This window comes from Leuciscus leuciscus, assembly GCF_965113295.1.
Source record: "Leuciscus leuciscus genome assembly, chromosome: 1".
Taxonomy (NCBI): Eukaryota; Metazoa; Chordata; class Actinopteri; order Cypriniformes; family Leuciscidae; genus Leuciscus; species Leuciscus leuciscus.
In genome coordinates, this window is record NC_138725.1 from 53,848,845 (window position 1) to 53,870,810 (window position 21,966).

A 21,966-nucleotide genomic window follows, 5' to 3' on the forward strand; every position below is an offset into this window, starting at 1 on the left:
ATTATTAATAATTTATTTTTTACAAACGAATAACAGTTGATTTGTTACGCTATACCATTACATGGATGTCATGATTTTCCGAAAGGTTTGAATTAGCCTTTTTGGTAAACTGGCTTAATGGAATTATAGAAACATTTATAATTTTAATAACAAACGGTGTTACTATACAAAAAGCTTTTTTAGTCTATGGTTTGCACCGGTTTGCACCATAGGGTTTGCACCTGGTTTGCACGCAAGTAGCGTCGCGTTTGGATTGCGTCATAATCCATAGCCGCAGTTTTTTAAGCAAGCAGTGCTGAGTAATTTGTTGGCGTCATCATAGCATAGGATCACTCACCGCTCAAACAGGATCTGACCCTGAGGTAAGATAACTCGCTGTTTATTTGATATAACGTTAGACTAAATAGGACCAAACGACACTACAGACAGCTGTAGATGTCTGTGGCTGGTTTGTTTCCACAAGTTGGTTCTGTTGTCAAAGGTATTCAGTGTGTTTTCGCGAACTGCCATACAGACTTCCCTTATTTGGCTATTCTCTCTCGTCGTGATCGATGTGTAGTGCTTAAAGGGACAGTTCTCGCAACAAAAATATAAGCTACCGATTCTGCAGTGTCGAGGTGTTCCTTTAGGGTGAAAGGGAAGGCTGTCTAATAAATGTCCTTCTGTGCATTTTCAAGATATCCAAGGATGACAGGCGGGTTTAAGGGGTTGATTCTTCTGTCTCTCTGTCTGGTGGTGTGGGCAGTGCCAATAGATCGCAAACAAGACCCCCCTCAGGAGGAGAAACCAGAAGAGAATGCGGTAAGACTGGTCTCAGATCAAGAGCATGTCATGTGCTTGTATCATTTAGTTCAGAATTGACATGCACTCTTGTTTATGCTGTATGTGTATGTTTCAGGACACTGGTCTGTACTATGACCGTTACCTCAGAGAGGTAATTGAGGTGTTGGAAACAGACCCTCACTTCAGAGAAAAACTCCAGACGGCCAACACAGAAGACATCAAGGTAAACCACACTCTTTGTAGAGCACAACAGTAAAAAGCCCTTTCATCTTCTCCATAGAGTTATAAATATCCTTCAAGATAGAGTTACCATGAGAACAGAGATTTAGGCAATATCATATGCTTCTGTTGAAGTAAAGTTGTCAACTAGTTTGGACACTGTACTCTCACAACCAACTTCTGTTGGTTAATATTTTCTATACATTTTATTTTAGCTTAATAACTCAAACCTATTGTATTTTATATTTATAATGTATTGTACTTTTATTTATACAAGGGACAGTTCACCCAAAAATAATTTACTTACCCTCAAATTGTTTCAATCCTGTATGATTGGATAAGAAGATATTTTGAAAAATGTCAGAAACCAAACAGTTGAATTGGCAACATTGACTTTTTTCATACAATGGAAATCAATGAGGACCATCAACTGTCTGGTTACCCACATTCTTCAAAATGTCGTCTTATGTGTCCAGCAGAAGAAATAAATTCATACAGGTTTGAAACAACTTGAGGGTGAGTAAATTATGACAGAATAAAAAATTTTGGGTGAACTATCCCTTAAAGTCAGTCATTAAAATTTTTTATGCAATTTGAAATGTGTAGGTCGTCATTACCTAATAAATAGTACGCAGTCTTGTAACTTTCTTAGATTTTCATACTTTTTTTTTACTTGCTACAAATTTAAGTTTGTGATGATGTGATTCATCTCAGCACTGAAAAATCCCTCTGGAAAAAATGAATAGGGAAAATACCAATGTAGCTGAAAATGTGTTGCGCTCTGTTACCTTTGTGTTTTTGAAGTTTTATAATTTCATCTGGTAGTCCAAGTCTTTAATGGAAAGATACTCAATTTTAGAACGGACGCCTCAGTAAGGAGCTGGATTTGGTGGGCCATCATGTGAGGACTCGACTGGATGAGCTGAAGAGGCAAGAGGTCTCGCGTCTCAGGATGTTGCTGAAGGCAAAATTGGACAGCACCAATACGCAGAGTATGTTTATGTATTACTCAAGTGATATTGATGAGCAAGAAAATCTGTTGATTCTGTTGATGTGACTCCCACGCTTATGTACACACAAATATTTGATTGTGATTGCAGGTGTTCAGATGGATCACGCCTCTTTGTTGAAGCAGTTTGAACATCTGGATCCTCATAATCAGAACACATTTGAGGCCAAAGACCTGGAGCTGCTTATCGCCACAGTAATGCCCATTACTTAACGCCATAATGTGAAACTGCAACAGAACAGTATGCTACAGTTGCACAGATAACAGACCCGTTTGCCTCAAATTAATGTTGAATTATCTGCGGTTGAATTATATAACAATTAGGCTATCCGTCTCATAGGGAAAACCATGTAGCCTACCAAAATTTCGTCAAGAGTAGAAGTGAAATCTTACAGGTTTGAAATCTGGGTACCATTTCACATTTTAAAATCACATACTGGAGAAGTTTGGTCGCGCAAACGTGAGTCGCGCAAACATGAGTCGCGCAAACATGAGTCACGCGGTTCTTAGACGGTAAGCTTTTCTTAGATTGTTTGCGTTTTTAAAACTGTATTTATGCACTCGTGATCTTCTAGCAGTACACTCTGACACACCGTGTTTCTGGGCACACTTATTCTATGTGTATTTGGCGCCACCTATTGTTGCGGGTGTATTACTGACATGTAAATCCATTCAGAATTATTAAACACTCCAAAATACAATTGAAAAAAATAAAACCATTCTGAATGTGTGGAAACTCGGCGATCTGAAGGCGGGTCGATGTTATCAATGAACAGTTCCTCTGTCAGAACAAGCAATCGTGTCTGTGTTTGTAGCTTCTGATGGTCATGTGTACATAAACACCACTGATCCTTCCGTGAGCATCTGTCATAAAACACTCGCATTACATTAATTTTGACAACTACGCGGATATATGAACTGAGTTCATGCAGAAATACGATGTTACAGTGATCAGTGATCCGAGAGCACTCGGAGGGGGATGCTCGGCTTAACGGTCTACACTCAGAATCATATGCATTTGTTTTGTGCTTTTGTCAGGCCACTAAAGATCTTGAGAATTATGATGCGGAGCGCCATGAGGAGTTTAAGCGCTACGAGATGCTGAAAGAACATGAGAGGAGGGAGTACCTGAAGAGTTTGGACCAAGAGAAGAGGGAAAAGGAGGAGAAGAGAATCGAAGAGCTGAAAGAAAAGCACCGGAAACATCCGAAAGTTAACGCTCCGGTGAGAGGGATGAAGAATGGGAGATGTATGGATGGATAGACTGAGAAGAGTTGGATCTGTTTCTGCTTGCGTCACATTTTCTATTAGTAAAGCTTTCTTCTTTTATTCTTTCCTCACCATCCATTCAGGGTAGCGTGGATCAGTTACGGGAGGTCTGGGAAGAGACAGATGGGCTGGATCCACAGGAGTTCAATCCCAAGACTTTCTTTAAGCTCCACGGTTAGTCTTTTTGTCCTCAGTTAGACCATAAGCAGCCGTTTTGCAGGCAAAATTAATTGAATGGCTTTATCTCTCTTAGATTCAAATGGTGACGGTGTGTTGGATGAGCAAGAGCTGGAGGCCCTCTTCGCAAAAGAGGTAATGTTTGACATTTGAGGTTGGTGAGTCATGACAGTCTGTTATTGAGAGTGACAGAAGCCTCTCTTATGCTGTAATCGAGTCACCTGGTAAGGCTCTAGTGGCTGTCCCGAGTAAAACATCCTCAGCATTGGAATCCATGATGACAATTTTTTGATAAAGCCATAAAAGCATAACAAGCGAATATCAATCATTGAAAAAGTGCAAGTGGCTTATCTCTTCAATGTGTCCATCTTTTATTTTATTTGTTGCTGTCTTAGCTGGAGAAAGTGTATGATCCCAAGAATGAAGAGGATGACATGATGGAGATGGAGGAGGAAAGGCTGAGGATGCGAGAACATGTCATGCAAAACGTAAAAATATTCACTTTCTTTCTCAATCACTCTTGTGTGTTTGCATGTACAACAAAACACTGAAAATTACCAAATTCAGCCATAAAAGCCTTAACGCCATGTAAACTTATTTGGAAATTTGATCAATTTCTTTGATTTTGTTGTTTAAAATGTAAAGATTCAATAAGCCGCCAAAATGTCAGTGCAAAATTGATCATCTGCAAAAATGTGTATCTGCTGATTGTGTTTAAACTATTTATAACTTTTATCTGATAAAAGAAACACTGTTCAGGATGGCTTTATAGGTTGACAGTTTAAGCGTAACTGGTGTAATAGTATGTGTGTAAATGCACTCATTCTCTTTGCCTTTATCGGCCATTCTCAGACTCTCCTTCAGCTTTTTAACACTTTCCCAATGTGTGGAGCAGCAGTGACTCCATCTGTCCTGTTCCTTCAGGGTGCATGAGATGAAGAAATAGTCATTATTTTATCTGGATTAAAATACTCACTGCCCTAATGTCTTATTTTTTTTTAATTATTCTTCAGTTGGCTTTTAAATACCTGACTATAACTGCTGAAATAGGCTTTTTTTCTCCCCTCTCTCACTGCTTCCTCACACTGCAGGTAGATATCAATCATGATAGGCTGGTCAGCCTGGAAGAGTTCCTCAAATCTACAGAGAAGAAAGAGTTTAATGAGCAAAATGAATGGCAGGTTAGAGCCAGATTTACAGTACCAGTCAAAAGTTTGGAAACGTTACTATTTTTAATGTTTTTGAAAGAAGTCTCTTATGCTCATCAAGCCTGCAGTTAAAAAAAAACAAAAAAAAAAACAGTAATATTATGAAATATTATTACAATTTAAAATAATGGTTCTCTTTTTTTAATATACTTTAAAATGTAATTTATTTTTGTGATGCAAAGCTGAATTTTCATCAGCAAGTACTCCAGTCTTTGGTGTCTTATGATCCTTCAGAAATCATTCTAATATGCTGATTTATGATCAATGTTGGAAACAGTTGTACTGCTTAATATTTTTTTTATAACCTGAGATACTTTTTTCAGGATTATTTGATGAATAAAAAGTTAAAAAGAACTGTATTTATTTAGAATAGAAATATTTTGTAACAATATACACTACCGTTCAAAAGTTTGGGAACAATAACTTTAAAAAAAAAAAGAAATTAGTACTTTAATTCAACAAGGATGCGATAAATTGATAAAAGGTGATGGGGAACGATTTATATTGTTAGAAATGTTTTTATTTTGAATAAATGCTGTTTTAATGAATAAATGCTGTTAACGTTTTACTCATCAATGAATCCTGAAAAAAGTATTCCAAAAAAAAATATATTAAACAGCACAACTGTTTCCATCATTGATAATAACTGAGTATCAAATCATCATATTAGAATGATTTCTGAAGGATCATAAGACACCAAAGACTGGAGTACTTGCTGATGAAAATTCAGCTTTGCATCACAAAAATAAATTACATTTTAAAATATATTAAAAAAGAGAACCATTATTTTAAATTGTAATAATATTTCATAATATTACTGTTTTTTTTTTTGTGTTTTTTTTTTACTGCAGGCTTGATGAGCATAAGAGACTTCTTTCAAAAACATTAAAAATAGTAATGTTTCCAAACTTTTGACTGGTACTTGTAGATGTATGTCTGGATTTATTATACTGTTTTTACATGGCAGTGTTTTGTGCCAACTCATTATCTTTCTATACTCTTTGACTCAATTTAAGACACTGGATGATACAAAGCCAGTGTACACAGAAGAGGAGCTGCAGCGCTTCGAGGTAGAACTTCGGGATAAGGAGGTGGAGCTTGGCAGAAGGGCAGAGAAATTACAACAGGAGCAGGAACTTCTCAAAGAGAGAAGCAAAGCTCTAGAAGCACAGAAACGAGAATATCAGCAGGTAGGTAGTTTTATATGTAATTTAAGTTCATATTATTACATTCCTGTGTAAAAAAATCCATAAAAAAAATCACGTGTTGTAAGTGTAAGCCAAAAAACCTTCGTGTTGAGCCATACCATACAAAAAAAAAATTAAATGGATCTTAATACGTTTACAACATCTGTACAATATTATTGTATTTTTTGGCATATTTTTTTGGATGCCTGAGAGCTGAGTGCTTGTTTTACTTCTAATCAGGCAGTAATGGAGATGTCACAAAAACAAAAGGAGCAACAGGCAGTGAATAGACAGCCTCCCTCGGGTCCTAATGGAGAGCTCCAGTTTCAAAATGAAATCCAGAAACTAGCAAATGAAGACAGTCAAGGTGAGAAGAATGAAATTAATAGTCCATGATTCAGCCTTTGGTTGTAACCTTAATATAATTTTTTAAAAAGAAGCTGATTATATTAACCCTTTCAGGGTAAATGTTTCATCACAGTAAACATGGCCTGTTTTGTCTTTTAGTGGTGAAAGTCCCAGTCTATCAGAATGGAGATGTTAAGAATAACCTGCCAGCTGAGCCACCACAGAATCTGCCTCAGCACACCTCCTAACACACACGCACACACCACAGAATCTGCCTCAGCACACCTCCTAACACACACACACACACACACTCACACACTCACACACTCACACACTCACACACACACACACACACACACACACACACACACACACACACACACACACACACACACACACACACACACACACACACACACACACACACCTAACTGATTTGAACTTATCTAGAACTTGCCTTTTAATTGTCCATTGCACATACACAAACAAACCTACTGGCTTATCCTAATCTGAAACTCGGCATAACCAGACCAACACATATGAACAGTATACACTCCTCAAATACATACTAATGGTGTTTTCTGTTTCATCCTCAACCAAATATGCTCAAATCCCTAATACACTGGCATCGTAGAGCGTTCGCATGTTCCCCTCTAAAGAATGGCATATTAATATTGGATGTGTGATTTAGTTTTGTGGTAGTCAGGGTTTTCTCCCCTTAAATATTGGTTTTGGTTGGCCAGGTTTCAAGGTTTACGGCCTTGTTTGCTTTTGGTATCTTTTTAGACTCTTTTGAAAAAATGTGGTTCTTTTCTTTGTCAGTAAAACAAGGCTTTCTGATTTTATGGTTTCTTTCAGACTGAGACGAGCGCAGACCTGTAAACCAAACATATTAAGAGACAGCAATGTGCAATGAATCTGCATTTTTGTTAATGTAATATAAAATCCCAATTATTTTATGACTGTTTTATTTCTTTCATTTAATAAAGAATATTTAAAAAATATGCTACTGCTGTCAGATTTTAAATCCTGCAATCTATTGAAAAGAAAATGTGGTTTTCTTAAAGGGATATTTCAGCCAAAAATTAAAATTGTCATTTATTCACACAAACATGTATGAACATTTTGTCGAACATGCACACACAAACACAAAAATATATTTTGAACAAATGTAATAGTTAAACAAGATTGGGCCCTTATTGACTTTCACTGTATAGTCAAAGAACATGGTGACATTTTTCAAAATGGTTTGGATTGACATGAGGGTGAGTAAATGACAGAATTGTCTTTTACTCAACAGATACTTTGAGATTGTAGTGTTGTGCTTTCCTTTATATCATGTTTAGATCACTGTGATCTCCAACAAATACCATCAAAAGTCTCGACCCACACTGTAAAAAAAAATTGCTGCGATTATTTTTCACAACTTAAAATCCAACATTGTTTCAAATTTAAAAAGTATGTGTTCATGCTTGACTTAAAATATTAAGTTTAGTTAAAGGGATAGTTCACCCAAAAATGAAAATTCTGTGATCATTTACTCTCCCTCAAGTTGTTCCAAACCTGTATGACTTTCTTTCTTCTGCTATACACAAAAGAAGATATTTTAAAGAAGGTTGGTAATTAAACAGTTGCTGGTCCCCATTGACTTCCATAGTATTTTTTTTTTTTCCTACTATGGAAGTCAATGGGGTCCATCAGACATTTGGTTACCGACTTTCTTCAAAATATCTTCTTTTGTGTTCAGCAGAAGAAAGCAAGTCATACAGGTTTGGAACAACTTGAGGGAGAGTAAATGATCACAGAATTTTCATTTTTGGGTGAACTATCCTTTTAAGTTGGATATTTAAGTTATGTCAACAAATTTTAAGTTGTTATAACTAATCGCAGCCACATTTTTTTACAGTGCATATGTTTCCAAACTGAAACTGTCCAAATGTCAGTTTCAGCTGTTCTGCATTTCTCCTCCAGTAAATCAGTTTGCGCTTCTCTTGTTGTGACATCGGCATTTTTCTGAAGTATTCACTGATCTGCGTTGAATGTTGTTTGCTCACACTCCTTGCCACATGGCACATACTTGCTGTAAATTCCATTCCAATTCTGTCAGACACTCTCTCTAACCCCAGTGACCTCTTGCTCCGCCTCTTCTGCTGCAGCTGTCACCTTTCAGTTACACTCACTAGTGATGCTACAAAGATATGTAAATAGTGTCCTTCCACTCAAACATCACTACGGCGCTCTGAAACTTAAGTGCTGTCCACATATTTAAACTGTTCTCTTGTTTACTTGAGAGGTTTTGCGCCAAGAGATTTCCTCATTTATTCTCTGTCATGTTGTTCCAGACCTGTATGATGTACTTTCTGTGAAACATAAAATATGACATGGTAACACTTTTTTTTAATAAGGTTCCATTTGTTAACATTAGTTAGGTTAACTACATAAATTAACATGAGCTAACAATAAAAAAGAAATACTTCTAAATAATTTATTATTCTTAGTTGATGTTAATTTGATACTTTATTAAAATGAAAAGTTGCATCTGTTAATATTTAATAGAACTGAGCTGTCACTAATAATTGTCATTTTATTAACGTTAACAAAAGATTAAATACTAAAACAAATGTATTGTTCATTCTTAATGTAAGTAAATGCATTCATTAACGTTAACTAGGGTGAGGTGTTACTAAAAATATTTTGAAAATGTTTTTTTCTTCATAAAATAAAAATCAATGGGCTTTATATGGATAGAAACATTCTAAAAAAATTAGTGCTGGGCAAAGATTAATCGCGATTGATCGCATCCAAAATAAAAGTTTGTGTTTGCATAATATATGTGTGTGTAGTACTGTGTATAATTATTTTGTATATATAAATACACACATAGGCTATGCATGTATATATTTAAGTTTTTTTTAATTTATATATAAATTATTTATATTTATATATAATATAAATGATGTATAAATACATATACAGTATATACATGCAAATATTTCTTAAATAAATACATGCATATGTGTGTATTTATATATACAAAATAATTATACACAGTACACACACATATATTATGCAAACACAAACTTTTATTTTGGATGCGATCAATCGCGATTAATCTTTGCCCAGCACTAAAAAGTATATAATTCTGTGATCTGCAGGAGCATTTAAGTCATACAGGTTTGAAATGAGTAATGCAAATAATTTATGATGAGTAAATTATCTCTTGAAGTCGACATGGAATTGTGTTAGGAACCCATTTTTATAATGGGTTTTTCCATTGAAATAACATGCACTGATGAATCTAGCGAGATTATTGTTGTTATTGTTTACTAAAACTAATACCAATCGTTAATTGGAGCAAAGCATCATACAAAATAAAGTTAATGTAGCCTACTAAAATGACTAAGATAAAGGGTAGCCTAACTCAAAATATTAATAGGCCTACTATAATAAATAATACTAGAATAACAGTGATGGAGATTAATAAAAAATAAGACTAGGAATGTGCGTTAAGAAAGTAAATGGAGTAGATTATGATTAGATTTTTTCTTTGGTTTGATGTCATTTCGCAAGGACAGGGAACTCTGTGTTAACCAGCAAACAGAGGAAGGAATTATTTGTTGAATGCTGTAGCCTGTAAAAGACAAGAGGAATGAAATAAAGAGCCAAGAAAGATGACTCAAAGACTGTGGGAAGAGAGTCTGATGAAACGAGTACTTGCTTTGGCTAGTGTGAAAGAGGGCTTCTGTTCGAGTCATTTGCATCAGTGAGTGGGCTGACTGCTGCTGAATCATCCACTTTTCACAATGACCCTCTTTTTTTTTTTTTTTTTTTTTATAATATCAACCCTCATGAAGTCAGTAGGTATTTTACAGAAGTCTCTGAAGTATTGACAGTCTGGTTTCCACATCCTGTTTCTCGCATTTGCCAATGTTAGGGGCACATCTCAACTTTTGTTCTACTCTCAACATCTATATCTGCAAAAACCGGTAACGAAGTTATTATTATTTTTTTATTTTTTTTGACAGGTTTTTTAAAGGATTAACGTTAACGGTTAGTCCACCAAAAAAAAAAAAATCTCTCATGTTCACTCACCCTTAGATCGTTTTTCATCGCCATACTATGTAAGTGAATGGTGTATGAGGCTGATGTTTTGTGAAGAAGAATGGCAGCCATACAGGTTTGGAACAAAAACAGAGTCAGTAAATGATGACAGACTTCTTATTTTTAGGTGAACTGTCCCTTTAAAATCGGAAATTCTTGTGTATTAGTTTTTTTTTTTAGCAGAAACAGATCTGAGGCCGATGAATTGGTCCTTCTATAGGAAAGCGGCCACTAGAATGGCACACTAGCTGATTTCTTATTGGACAACCAGGTATTTGATACTCTCTCTTGACGTTCTCTCATTCACATTTCCTGTCTCTACCCTTGATCTTTCTCTCTGTCTGTCTTTTCTCAGCCTGTGAGGTTTGAGTGATGATAAGAGACAACTAAGCATTTAACACAGAGCACTATTATTCAACACTACAGCACCTCTTGTGTTTGTATCTGGGCCATATTGCAATAGCCTTGATGGACAGAAGAGGGAGCTATGAGCTAATAAAACTTCCCACTACACTTCTAGACGTGTGCCAAACATAGTGTCATCTCCTATATCATGATATCCACATATGAGCCATTTCTGCTGCTTCTGCACCATTATGCAGTATCTATTGTTCTCTGTGCTGTATGGTCAGGCAGCGGTGAAAATGCAGACAATGGATTGCAGTCTGAGCGTGAAACATTGGTCCTGATGTACTTTCTGATAATGCTCGGGTGTTTTTTGGGTCATCACTTTGCTATTGACAGAAGCAAACTGTCCTGCACTTCAGGCCACCAGCACACACACACACACACACACACACACACACACACACACACACGCACACACACACACACACTCACACACACACACACACACACACACACACACACACACACACACACACACACACACACACACACACACACACACACACACACACACACACACACACACACACACACACACACACACACACACACACACACACACACACACACACACACACACACACACACACAGAGAATATAAATGTGCTGAGTTCACAGGGACAGACAACAGTCTCCCATTTGCAGGACATGGAGACAAGAGTAGGCTATAGTACGGCATGAATAATCTAATGTGCAAAAATTTTATAGATAGTTTAAATGTTAAAAAAAGCACACTGATTGTATGAATCTGCTGTTTGGGTCCTGGAGCAGCACATAAATTGACATCTGCGCACTCATAAAAATAAAGGTTCCAAAAGAGGGTTTTTGCAGCGATGCCACAGAAGAACCATTTTGGGTCCCCAAATTATCTTTCAGTCAACAGTTCTTAAAAGAACCATTTTTTTCTTGGTGTGAAGAACATTTTAATCATCTAAGAAACTTTCTCCACTATAAATAACTTTTTGCGGAATTGAAAGGTTCTATAGATGTTAAAGGTTCTTCAAGGAACCATGCCAATAAAGAACCTTTATAATTAAGAGTGTGTCAGTTGCAACAAACATCTTAAAGGGATAGTTTACCCCCAAAAAGACAATTCTGTCATAATTTCCATGTTCCATGGAATATAAAAGATGTTGTAAGAAATATATCTGGGTTTTCTTCTCCATATGATGGAAATCAATGGTAAGTAACCATAACTGTTTGGTTGCCAACTTTCTTCAAAATCTTCTTTTGTGTTCTGCAGAAGAAGATAAAGTTATACAAGTTCGGAACAACAAAATGGTGAGTAAATGATTACAGAATTCCCATTTTTGGGTGAACTTATCCTTTAAATAAAAGTAAACAAAACCCTCAGTTATAATTGTAATGGTAGTATCGCTCAAGGTTTTCTTCTTAACTGAGGCTTTTTTTGTGACCTGCTGCTCACCCTGAACTTTTCCTGAACCTGTGAGGATAGGGTTGGTTATATCCCAGTGTTCCTCAACAGTGTCCTCTCCTTTTCTCCTTTCCTAAGCGCTCACTGGCCTGGAAAGCTCTGATGCTGCAGCTCCAAAAGATACTCTGATAAACACCATGTTGCCTCTGTTGCCATGGTTACTGGCAGTGCATGGGTAGAGATGCTAGTACTACAAGCTATGCAAGTTACAGATACATGTAATGCATTAGAGTAGTGTGCTATGTTAAAGACTCACGTGCATTTTGGCACCTTGTTATATTTGGGGGTGTTGTGTAAAATTGGCATATGATTTGGGGTTCTCAAAGTGAGAAGTGGAAAAAACTGCTTAGAAAATATCACGTGAGGTCGTTTTATTTCGACTAATGTAAAGCTGACATCCACCACATTGTTCTCGTGCAGTACTTGCTCCAGCTGCAAGTTGTACCAAAGCACAGCTGTGTCTTTAAATCCTCTCCTTGTGCTCAACGATGACATCATCCTCTAAAAACACATTACGTCATCCCTTTCGGGACTCTTCTCATAGCTCCACCCTATTCTACCCTCGTTTTATTGGCGTTTATCAAAGTAGAAGCTCTCCTCGCCGTTTGTTTTATTGGTGGAGATGTCACCGGTGTCTATTTTATATTGGCTTATCGCATTCATGTCTGTTGCCTCCACCACTGAAAGGGGAATCTCGGCGCAAGACGTGTCGCGGGCAATTTAAAGGCAATTCTGACCTGCAAAAAGCATTTACATGACCGTATAACGCGTAATTACAAGACTCGTAATATCGTAGACTCGTAATATTCTGAGAGCTAAGGTTTGTACCACGTGACCGCTGTACCACGCGACCACGCAGATACATTTTGTAATTAATAGTGAGAAACGTATAAAACCTTACCAGAGGACGCGAGCAGCTCTAAGTACAGCATCACTTGTTGTCGTCTCTTATTTACGGTAATTACGACATGGCGTGAACGCAGCATGATTTTCCGCAAGCGCTCGTCATACGGATAGCTTTTTATTATTTCATGGCTGGTTATAAAAATAGGCTATGTGATAGATAGGCTATATACATCACAAATGATTAGCTTTTTTATGAGAAAGGTTGTGGGGTGTCTGAGGCGGCTAAGGAACTTTCTCAAATTCTGTCAAAGTAAGATTATGGGTGTTACAAACAGTCTTCTATTTCTGTAACAGCGTTTAAACCAACATAAGTTAAATTAAGTTGATTGAAATTAAATTAAGGTGCACCAAATATGAAAAGACGTTACGTTTGTCTGAGGAGGAAACCATAGCAACAGTAGCAACTCAGCTCGTGCGCTTTCAGTTCGAAATCTGACGGGAAAATAACAAAACTACCTCCTAAAAGTTTTAAATATAAATTGGACTTTAGTTTTATCAGGGGTTCAGTTCGTAAGTATTCAAATATAATTCCAAATAGATAAAACAAATAGAGGAGTTATTTTTTATGTAAAAAACTGCTTCATAGAGTGATTCGTTTTGCTGGAAAATATTTAGGACAGACAACTGACGGATTTCGAAAAGGCTTTGCCTATGCAAAATATTATTTTACTCAAACACAGTTATCATAAAATTACCGTTTTAAACCCAATAAAAACCCCTCTTGATTGACGATGCAATGAGAATCTGAAAAATGAGGTGATAATTGCTAACAAGTGCGGATGTTTTGAGAGGCGCAATACCGAAAGTGACCGGTAGAGGGAGTGGATGTGGCGAGTGGACAGACTGCTCAAGTTCTCAGTGGTACCCTGAGCTGACCATTTGGACCTTTCGCCCATGAATGCTCAAGCATTGCTCTTAAAATAACACGTTTATCTTCTTATGTGAGGTGGCGGATCGTGTATTTCACAGACATGATATCATACAGTTACAGTAGCCCTAGCAACAGCTCGTGTCTGTGATTACTGTGGTGGTGAAGCAGGCGCGAGTGTTTCTTTAAGAGCCAGCACCTTTACATCGAGAGGGAGGGAGGGGTGGGGGGGAGATAGAGAGAGAGAGAGAGAGAGAGAGAGAGACTGTGGTTAGGTGTAACGTTTGCTTGCTCGGTGCCGTCGTTACATGTGTGAGGAAGAGGGAAGGGGGGAGGCTGATAACTGGGCAAATTCGGCACCCGAAAGCGCTGCGCTCCGATGGGGTCGACGGGGATGAAATGATGATGATGATGATGTCTTGCGTTTACTCTTCGACGATGACAACGGTGAGCGGTGCATATGTCAGCATCGCATGTATTTTCTTATATATGCATGTTTGTATGTGTGTGATATCGCCCAGCTGTGGAGATGAGGAGGGGGATGGAGGACTTGGGAGGAGGGGGCGAGGCGAAAGGATGGGAGGAAGAGAATAAAATAGCAACATTTGAAGAAATGACACGATGCGTTATTCATACACGATGCGTTATTCATAAGACTATAGTTTAAATGTAATCATTTCATTTAGACACGGCATGTCCAGTCGCGTATCTGCAGGAGAGAAACGGCATATATATATATATATATATATATATATATATATATATATATATATATATATATATACACATCATGGTGGAGCGAGCGGCAGAGGAATACGTCAACACATACATTCAGCCTTTTACACTATGAAACTGAGCGATCGTTTGGGCGAAACGGAGCGGTGCTTATTTTTGATCATTCTCTTCATGTTAGTACGGAATAAACAAGATCAGCAGCTTCCAATCACGCACTGGTTCCCTTAAAACGACACCCGTTTCTTCCTTCCTGCGTTTCGACAACGTCCATGGACACACAAAAAGCGCTGCCCGGCTACATGATCGTTACACATCATGGATTTCATTTCCGTATATCATGCGCAACCATTAGCCTGATGACTAATAGGATCTACAAAGCCCATCTAGCAGATATACCAAAGGAATATATATAGGAATATAACCGAACGGAAAAGCGGTGAGATGTGGTATTAGGAAACGGCTGCTGTCTATATTGAAGGGAATCTGAAATAGGTGTGTGTCGGAGGAAGAGAGAGGGAGGGAAGCAGAGAGACGGATGGACCGACAGACAGAGAGACAAAACAAATGAAATTGGGTGTTGATTTGAATGTTCTGCATGACAGTCGCGGAAACGAGGCTGATACATTGTCTTCATTCGCCTCGACGTCGTTAACATTTAAGACGGAGTATTTAACACGATTTGTGGCCTGTGCGAGGAATCACTGCTCTGTTGATTCTTCCAAATTCCTGTGTCCACATTCACTGGAACAGGACGCTCTTTCATGCTATTCCCAGATTTCTGTAATGGGGAAACCCGATGGTTACAATGTTATTTTTAGTTTGATGCTCCGAGTCCCCAATGTGTCTGCCACCATCTAGTGCTGACTCCTGTGTCGAAGAACCGAGTGATTTCAGTGCATGTCTCTCACTCAGTACGTTTACATGCACAAGAATATTCTGATGTTAAACAGAATTTGGTCATATTGTGATAAGGATACGGGTCATGCGAACACTGCCATAGCCAGAATAAGCCAGTTTTGATGGTATGTTTGTGTATTCATACGATTTTTGGGTTATATTCAGAATATCCACCGTTACCGAACATTCTTTATATGTGCATATGTCCAAGCAAAGGTAATTCGTGGGGATATTAGATATAAACAGCTAAAAAAAATGCTGAGACACTGGAGACTCAATTTCTGTTCTTGCAAAGATTTTATGAAATTAAAAGCAACATCATGGCCTATATTTGTAAGAGTCTCATGACCTACATGTTGCAATTCATAGCCTGTGTGTTATTGTTTGGGATATGAATGATATTACTAAAATGTATGATGGACTATAAATGGCACAAGCAAACAAAAACATGTGCATATCTTATTCATTTCACCCATATGCTGATTACATATAAAAATGAGTAATATGTCAAAAGCTCTGGCACATATGAAAGTCTGTTTTCAGAATAAAGTCTTACACAGAATATGGACCGTAATCAGGAAGTTACAGTATGTGCATGTAAATGTTTTCACCATCAAGATTGGCAGATAACTTTTAAGCATTAGTGTTTACCATCCAATGATTTAATGGTGTCCATAATCACAATATGTTTTAAAGATTTAAATGACAGCTGATAGTAATCCAACAGCACAGATGTTGCCCTTTCCCAGTGTTACCTGACAGCTTGTATTGCAACATTTAATGCATTGAAAGCATGTTTTATCAGTAATTGCAAGAGTAAGATGTCCTAAAAGTTTTCTATCACCTCTTGCTGTCCGAAGGCTTTTTGGTTTTGTTTATTGTGTTATTTTCTCCCTATTTACTGTCTTGTTTTTCCTTTTTTTTTTTTTTTGCTATGGTATCCCCCGAGTCTATCAATAAAAACACTATTGCAAAATACCAGAAGTAATTTGGGACACTTACTGCTTTGAAAATGAAACATCAACCCATCAGATTTATTTTCTAAGTCTGGTTTACTGAGAGATTGAGAATTCACTGGATTTGATCTATAACGCTTGATTTCTTCATGACTTGCCCAGCTTTGACCATTTGTGCTAATGTCACTCTCCTTTATTTCCCTCTTCAGCTCTCCTTTACTTGAAGTTCGAACCCATTGGGTAGAAGACTCTCCTCCATGCCCACCCTTCCTTTCACCCAATCCAGTCCCTGCGACCCAGCGACTTTCCCCTCCAACTTTCTCCTGCCACTTTTGTTCCACCTGAGACCACACCCTGCTGCTCAACCCAAACACACCCAAGCCAAGGATTTTGAACAGCACATACTAAGAGCCAATCAGGAGCCTTGAAGCCATTCAGGAAATAGCAACACAACTCATGAATCTACCTGAGTACTGAGGAAAAATAAAGGAAAAGACAGTGGATAATAAGCTCAAAAAGAAGACCTCTCAGATAAACTGGCAGTACTGGTCCACCCTTGAAGAAGAGCACAGCAATTAGGATATTCCACCAAGAAAGCTTGAATAGAGGGTGAAAACAAACAGACACTAACTGAGGGACAAGATATAGAGGAAAAGTAAGAGAGAACAACTGTACGCATAATATATCTGCAATACTCCACACAACACACATTCCCACACACATTACACAGACTGTTACGGCACACATTCTTACCACAGTCCTCACGTTACTCCATCCTAGACATCCGCATATGAATGACAAGTTGTTTTTCTGTTTGCCGTAGGCTCTCTGGCACGCAAATACTGTCAGATTTGCGGTCCCACACAGTGATTCTCTCAAATTCCTCTTTGCAAACTTGTAAGGCCAACACATACACACACTCACCTTTAACCTCCCTCACGCTATCAGATAACGAACTCTCACACCTGTTCACGGCCTCAAGATGATGTGTGAGGTGATGCCCACCATCTCGGAGGACGGGCGGGGTGGTGGTGGAGGAGGCTCGTCCTCTCCTGCCGGAGGCGGTGGGGGTATGGGAGGTGGTGCAGGGGGCATGGGTGGTGGCTATGGGAGCCGAGAGGCCCGTGGTGGAGACGAGGGGGGGAGCACTGGAAATCTGGAGTCTCTAATGGTGAACATGCTGACGGAGCGAGAGCGGCTGCTAGAGAGTCTCCGAGAGACCCAGGACAGTCTCGGCACGGCACAGCTACGTCTGCGAGAGCTGGGTCATGAGAAGGACTCGCTACAGAGACAACTCTCCATCGCTCTGCCACAGGTACGCTTAGGGGGTTCTGTATGTGTGTTTTAAACCTTATTTTAAATTGCATGATAAAGATATGTTATGCACCTTTTATCTTAACGTCCAAATTATCATCTTGGCTTTGGAGTAACATGTTTTAAAATAATATCCAGGGTTCAGTGCAGGTTGCATGTATGCTTAATTGACAGCATTTGTTGGACTGGCATAATGTTGATTACCACAAAAACATAATTTTCTTAAAAAACTAAGGAAAAACCTGGGTTACAGTGAGACACTTAGAATGGAAGCGAACGAGGCCAATCTGTAAACATTAAGAAAAACCTCACTGTTTCAAAAACAATCTGTTTTGACGTGTCAAAGTTTGTGTAAAGTTATATCCATTCTTACAATGTTGTTGCCATGACAGCGCAACAGCATAAACACTAAAATGACTATAAAAATGTGGATTTAAACAGATTTACATTACTGTTCAAACAATACACACGTTTTAACAGAAGAATTGATGTACATGCTTTTACGAAATGATAACATCACATTTCTGCTTCAAATTCTTCAAAACTGGCCCCATTGTCTTCCATTGTAAGTTTATCACCGTAGCAGAGATTTTTTTTTAGATTAGGGTCAAAATAGTTTTTTTGTGATAATCAATCAACATTATATCACAAATGCTGTCAATTCAGCATAAAGGGGTAATTCACCACTGACAAAGCTTTTATAGAACTTGGCTGTCTAAGCAGTAGAAATCTGAAGAAAGAAAATTAAATCAGTGCTATATTACTAGAGAAAAAAGAAGAAAAGGGCTGTGATGTCCCCTTTTGCCAAAAACTTAAAACACCCATAATGCACTTTTGATTTTGGCACCGCACCTCTTTTGATTCGACTGTCTGTGGGCAGACAGGCAAATTGCCGAAGTTCAACCTGTAGTTTTAACAAAAGCCCCAGCATCCGGCAAACTTTTGCAGACAAATAAATGGGGATATCCTGGGTGTAGGGACCATGGAGAAAGAGTTCTGAGTAATGTTCATTTGCATATACTACTGTCATTGTAACAATACAATGGTATGAATGAATGCAGGTTGAAAATTGGCGAACATATTCTTTAACATGTATTGAACTTGGAATATTCCTGTAAAGGGATAGTTCACCCCCAAATAAAAATTTTGTAATTAATTACTCACCCTCATGTCGTTCCAAACCCTTAAGACTTTGGTTAATTTTCTAAACACAAATGAAGATATTTTTAATGAAATCTGAGAGATTTCTGTCCCTCCATAGACAACTACTCAACTACCACTTTGACGCTTCAAAGAGTTCATAAAGAGATCGTAAAACTAATCCATATGAATTGAGCGGTGTAGTCCAAATTTTCTGATGAGATACAATTGCTTTATATGATGAACATATTGAATTTTGTATTTTATTGACATAGACATTGAGCAGCGAAAATAAACAGAAGCTGAACCGAACCTGCTTGATGCGCGAGAACAAACCTCTTGCTGAAGCTCAAACGTGCTGCGTAACACACGAGAATGAACCTTATTGGTTCTTGCTGAAGATCAAACGTGCAGCGTAACACGAGAATTAACCTCATTGGTTCTTGCTGAAGCTCAAACGTGCTGCGTAACACGAGAATGAACCTCATTGGTTCTTGCTGAAGCTCAAACGTGCTGCGTAACACGAGAATGAACCTCATTGGTTCTTGTTGAAGCTCAAACGTGCTGCGTAACACGAGAATGAACCTCATTGGTTCTTGCTGAAGATCAAACGTGCAGCGTAACACGAGAATGAACCTCATTGGTTCTTGCTGAAGATCAAACGTGCTGCGTAACACGAGAATGAACCTCATTGGTTCTTGCTGAAGATCAAACGTGCTGCGTAACACGAGAATTAACCTCATTGGTTCTTGCTGAAGATCAAACGTGCTGCGTAACACGAGAATTAACCTCATTGGTTCTTGCTGAAGCTCAAATGTGCTGCGTAACACAAGAATGAACCTCATTGGTTCTTGTTGAAGATCAAACGTGCTGCGTAACACAAGAATGAACCTCATTGGTTCTTGCTGAAGATCAAACGTGCTGCGTAACACAAGAATGAACCTCATTGGTTCTTGTTGAAGATCAAACGTGCTGCGTAACACAAGAATGAACCTCATTGGTTCTTGCTGAAGATCAAACGTGCTGCGTAACACGAGAATGAACCTCATTGGTTCTTGCTGAAGCTCAAATGTGCTGCGTAACACGAGAATGAACCTCATTGGTTCTTGCTGAAGATCAAACGTGCTGCGTAACACAAGAATGAACCTCATTGGTTCTTGTTGAAGATCAAACGTGCTGCGTAACACAAGAATGAACCTCATTGGTTCTTGCTGAAGATCAAACGTGCTGCGTAACACGAGAATGAACCTCATTGGTTCTTGCTGAAGCTCAAATGTGCTGCGTAACACAAGAATGAACCTCATTGGTTCTTGTTGAAGATCAAACGTGCTGCGTAACACAAGAATGAACCTCATTGGTTCTTGCTGAAGATCAAACGTGCTGCGTAACACAAGAATGAACATCATTGGTTCTTGCTGAAGATCAAACGTGCTGCGTAACACGAGAATGAACCTCATTGGTTCTTGTTGAAGATCAAACGTGCTGCGTAACACAAGAATGAACCTCATTGGTTCTTGCTGAAGATCAAACGTGCTGCGTAACACGAGAATGAACCTCATTGGTTCTTGCTGAAGATCAAACATGCTGCGTAACACGAGAATGAACCTCATTGGTTCTTGCTGAAGCTCAAACATGCTGCGTAACACGAGAATGAACCTCATTGGTTCTTGCTGAAGCTCAAACATGCTGCGTAACACACAATAATTAACCTCATTGGTTCTTGCTGAAGCTCTTGCTGAAGCTCAAAAAGATCTTTATTCGTGTTGCGAACATAAACGAAAGTCTTATGAGTTTGGAACGACATGATGGTGAGTAATTAATTTTGGGTGAGCTATCCCTTTAAGAATGTCTTGTGCTGAATAGTTTGGAAAAACAGGTCATTGAGATGAACCATATCTTCAGGAAGGATAAGCTGCCAGTGAAGTATAAGTAATGTTACATACAGACAGATTTAAAGAATCTAGAAAGAGATGGTCAGAACTAAGCTTGTCTGGTTTGTATTATTTCCTTTGTCTGAATTGAACAGTCTGTATTTATACCTGTCTGATTTGGCTAACATTCAAGCTAATCTTTATCTTCCAGACTTGTTGGCTGTTCTGGTCCTTTTTGCATCGGGTCTTGAACTGTTTTCTCTCCTCTGATCTAATTTAAGGTGTTCTACATATCTTTTTGAGATTATCTGCTTATCTACAATTAGGGCGCTACTTTTTTCTTTTTTTTTTTTTGGTTAATATAATCTTTTGAACAGTCCTGGTTGTTTCATTGATCGATTTTGTCAATTAATGAGTTTAAACTCTTGAATGACATCATAGCAGCTTAAGGTGATGTAATATGATGGGCATTGCAGTTGTATTTAGGATCAGAACAGTATTAAAATAAATATATATTCACAATTTGCAATTCACTAATGCGTAAACCTAATTCGCAAAATATAAATGTGTGTTCATGAGTTATATTTAAATAGAAAAAGATTGTTGAAACCAGCATTTGCAAATCTTTATACATTTGACTTCACCTTAGATTTGTGTTTAGATGTTTTGCGATTTTTCCCTCTTATTTTCATTCACAAATACATTTCACAAAGTTTGTACTCTCTGCCGATCAGACATTTTACAGTCAGGCCAATCATAGAACAGTTTTGTTCTGCTCTGTAACTCATGTAATAGCATGTCTTTTTAGGAAGAGTTGTGTTATGTTTAAATGTTACAATTACACGTTAATACTTTTAGTTTTTGCAATTTAAGTCACTTACTACCTCTCTGTCATCCTTGCTGCCTGTTTGTCATATTATAGTGCTAAAGAACATACAGGTACACAATATTCTGCAAGCGGCAACCACTTTTATTTGCAGAAGTGAATCTTTTAAGTAATTTGTGTACAGAATAATGGAGTCACTCTTAATATCCCAAACTCTTTGAACCACATTGCATGAGTTACCTAACTGAGAAAGTAGCTGGTCTTTCTCTGCACACAATGTGGATTTCATTTTTCATCAAATTTGTTGCC

The 21,966-nt window shown here is 38.0% G+C and overlaps 3 protein-coding genes and 1 long non-coding RNA gene across 8 annotated transcripts in view; 2 read left to right on the top strand and 2 right to left on the bottom strand.

Annotated features, from left to right (window-relative positions):
- The first annotated feature begins 246 nt into the window (after positions 1-246).
- On the top strand, positions 247-7,204 carry nucb1 (nucleobindin 1). 3 transcript variants are annotated; one of them, XM_082142837.1, is made up of 14 exons: positions 247-362; positions 678-801; positions 899-1,006; positions 1,862-1,994; positions 2,103-2,206; positions 3,050-3,235; positions 3,364-3,454; positions 3,534-3,592; positions 3,853-3,945; positions 4,549-4,638; positions 5,682-5,855; positions 6,093-6,219; positions 6,360-6,447; positions 6,580-7,204. In XM_082142837.1, coding segments are annotated over exons 2-14 (1,368 nt in total). In that variant the 5' UTR covers positions 247-362; positions 678-687; the 3' UTR covers positions 6,581-7,204. The 3 variants fall into 3 exon arrangements, with proteins under 3 accessions (XP_081998963.1, XP_081998962.1, XP_081998961.1); XM_082142836.1 differs by having other exon boundaries at positions 6,592-7,204; XM_082142835.1 differs by having other exon boundaries at positions 6,614-7,204.
- LOC309479550 lies at positions 6,317-7,508 on the bottom strand. Its single transcript, XR_014199295.1, has 3 exons — positions 7,494-7,508; positions 6,486-7,395; positions 6,317-6,441 (listed from the first exon to the last, which is right to left on the bottom strand). It is a non-coding gene; the product is annotated as an uncharacterized lncRNA (long non-coding RNA).
- A 6,649-nt stretch (positions 7,509-14,157) lies between these two features.
- ppfia3 (PTPRF interacting protein alpha 3) overlaps positions 14,158-21,966 on the top strand; it is a 40,448-nt gene continuing 32,639 nt past the window's right edge. For 2 of the 3 annotated variants that reach the window (XM_082142264.1, XM_082142265.1), the window contains exons 1-2: positions 14,159-14,365; positions 16,716-17,821. In XM_082142264.1, the coding sequence (XP_081998390.1) occupies positions 17,489-17,821 (333 nt within the window). In that variant the 5' untranslated portion in view covers positions 14,159-14,365; positions 16,716-17,488. Of the gene's footprint in view, positions 14,366-16,715; positions 17,822-21,966 lie in introns of all 3 variants that reach the window. The other variant, XM_082142266.1, reaches the window with a different exon arrangement.
- Positions 18,605-21,966, bottom strand: part of LOC309478943 (uncharacterized protein) — a 30,022-nt gene continuing 26,660 nt past the window's right edge. Inside the window, exon 2 of the mRNA XM_082142786.1 lies at positions 18,605-20,712. Within this exon, the coding sequence (XP_081998912.1) occupies positions 19,224-20,645 (1,422 nt within the window). The 5' untranslated portion in view covers positions 20,646-20,712 and the 3' untranslated portion in view covers positions 18,605-19,223. The remainder of the gene's footprint in view (positions 20,713-21,966) is intronic.

Coding starts and splice junctions, on each gene's coding strand:
- nucb1 (XM_082142837.1), top strand. CDS start 688: ATGACAGGCGGGTTTAAGGGGTTGATTCTTCTGTCTCTCTGTCTGGTG. Junction 802..898: donor AGAAACCAGAAGAGAATGCG/GTAAGACTGGTC, acceptor TGTATGTTTCAG/GACACTGGTCTGTACTATGA. Junction 3,946..4,548: donor GAGAACATGTCATGCAAAAC/GTAAAAATATTC, acceptor CTCACACTGCAG/GTAGATATCAATCATGATAG.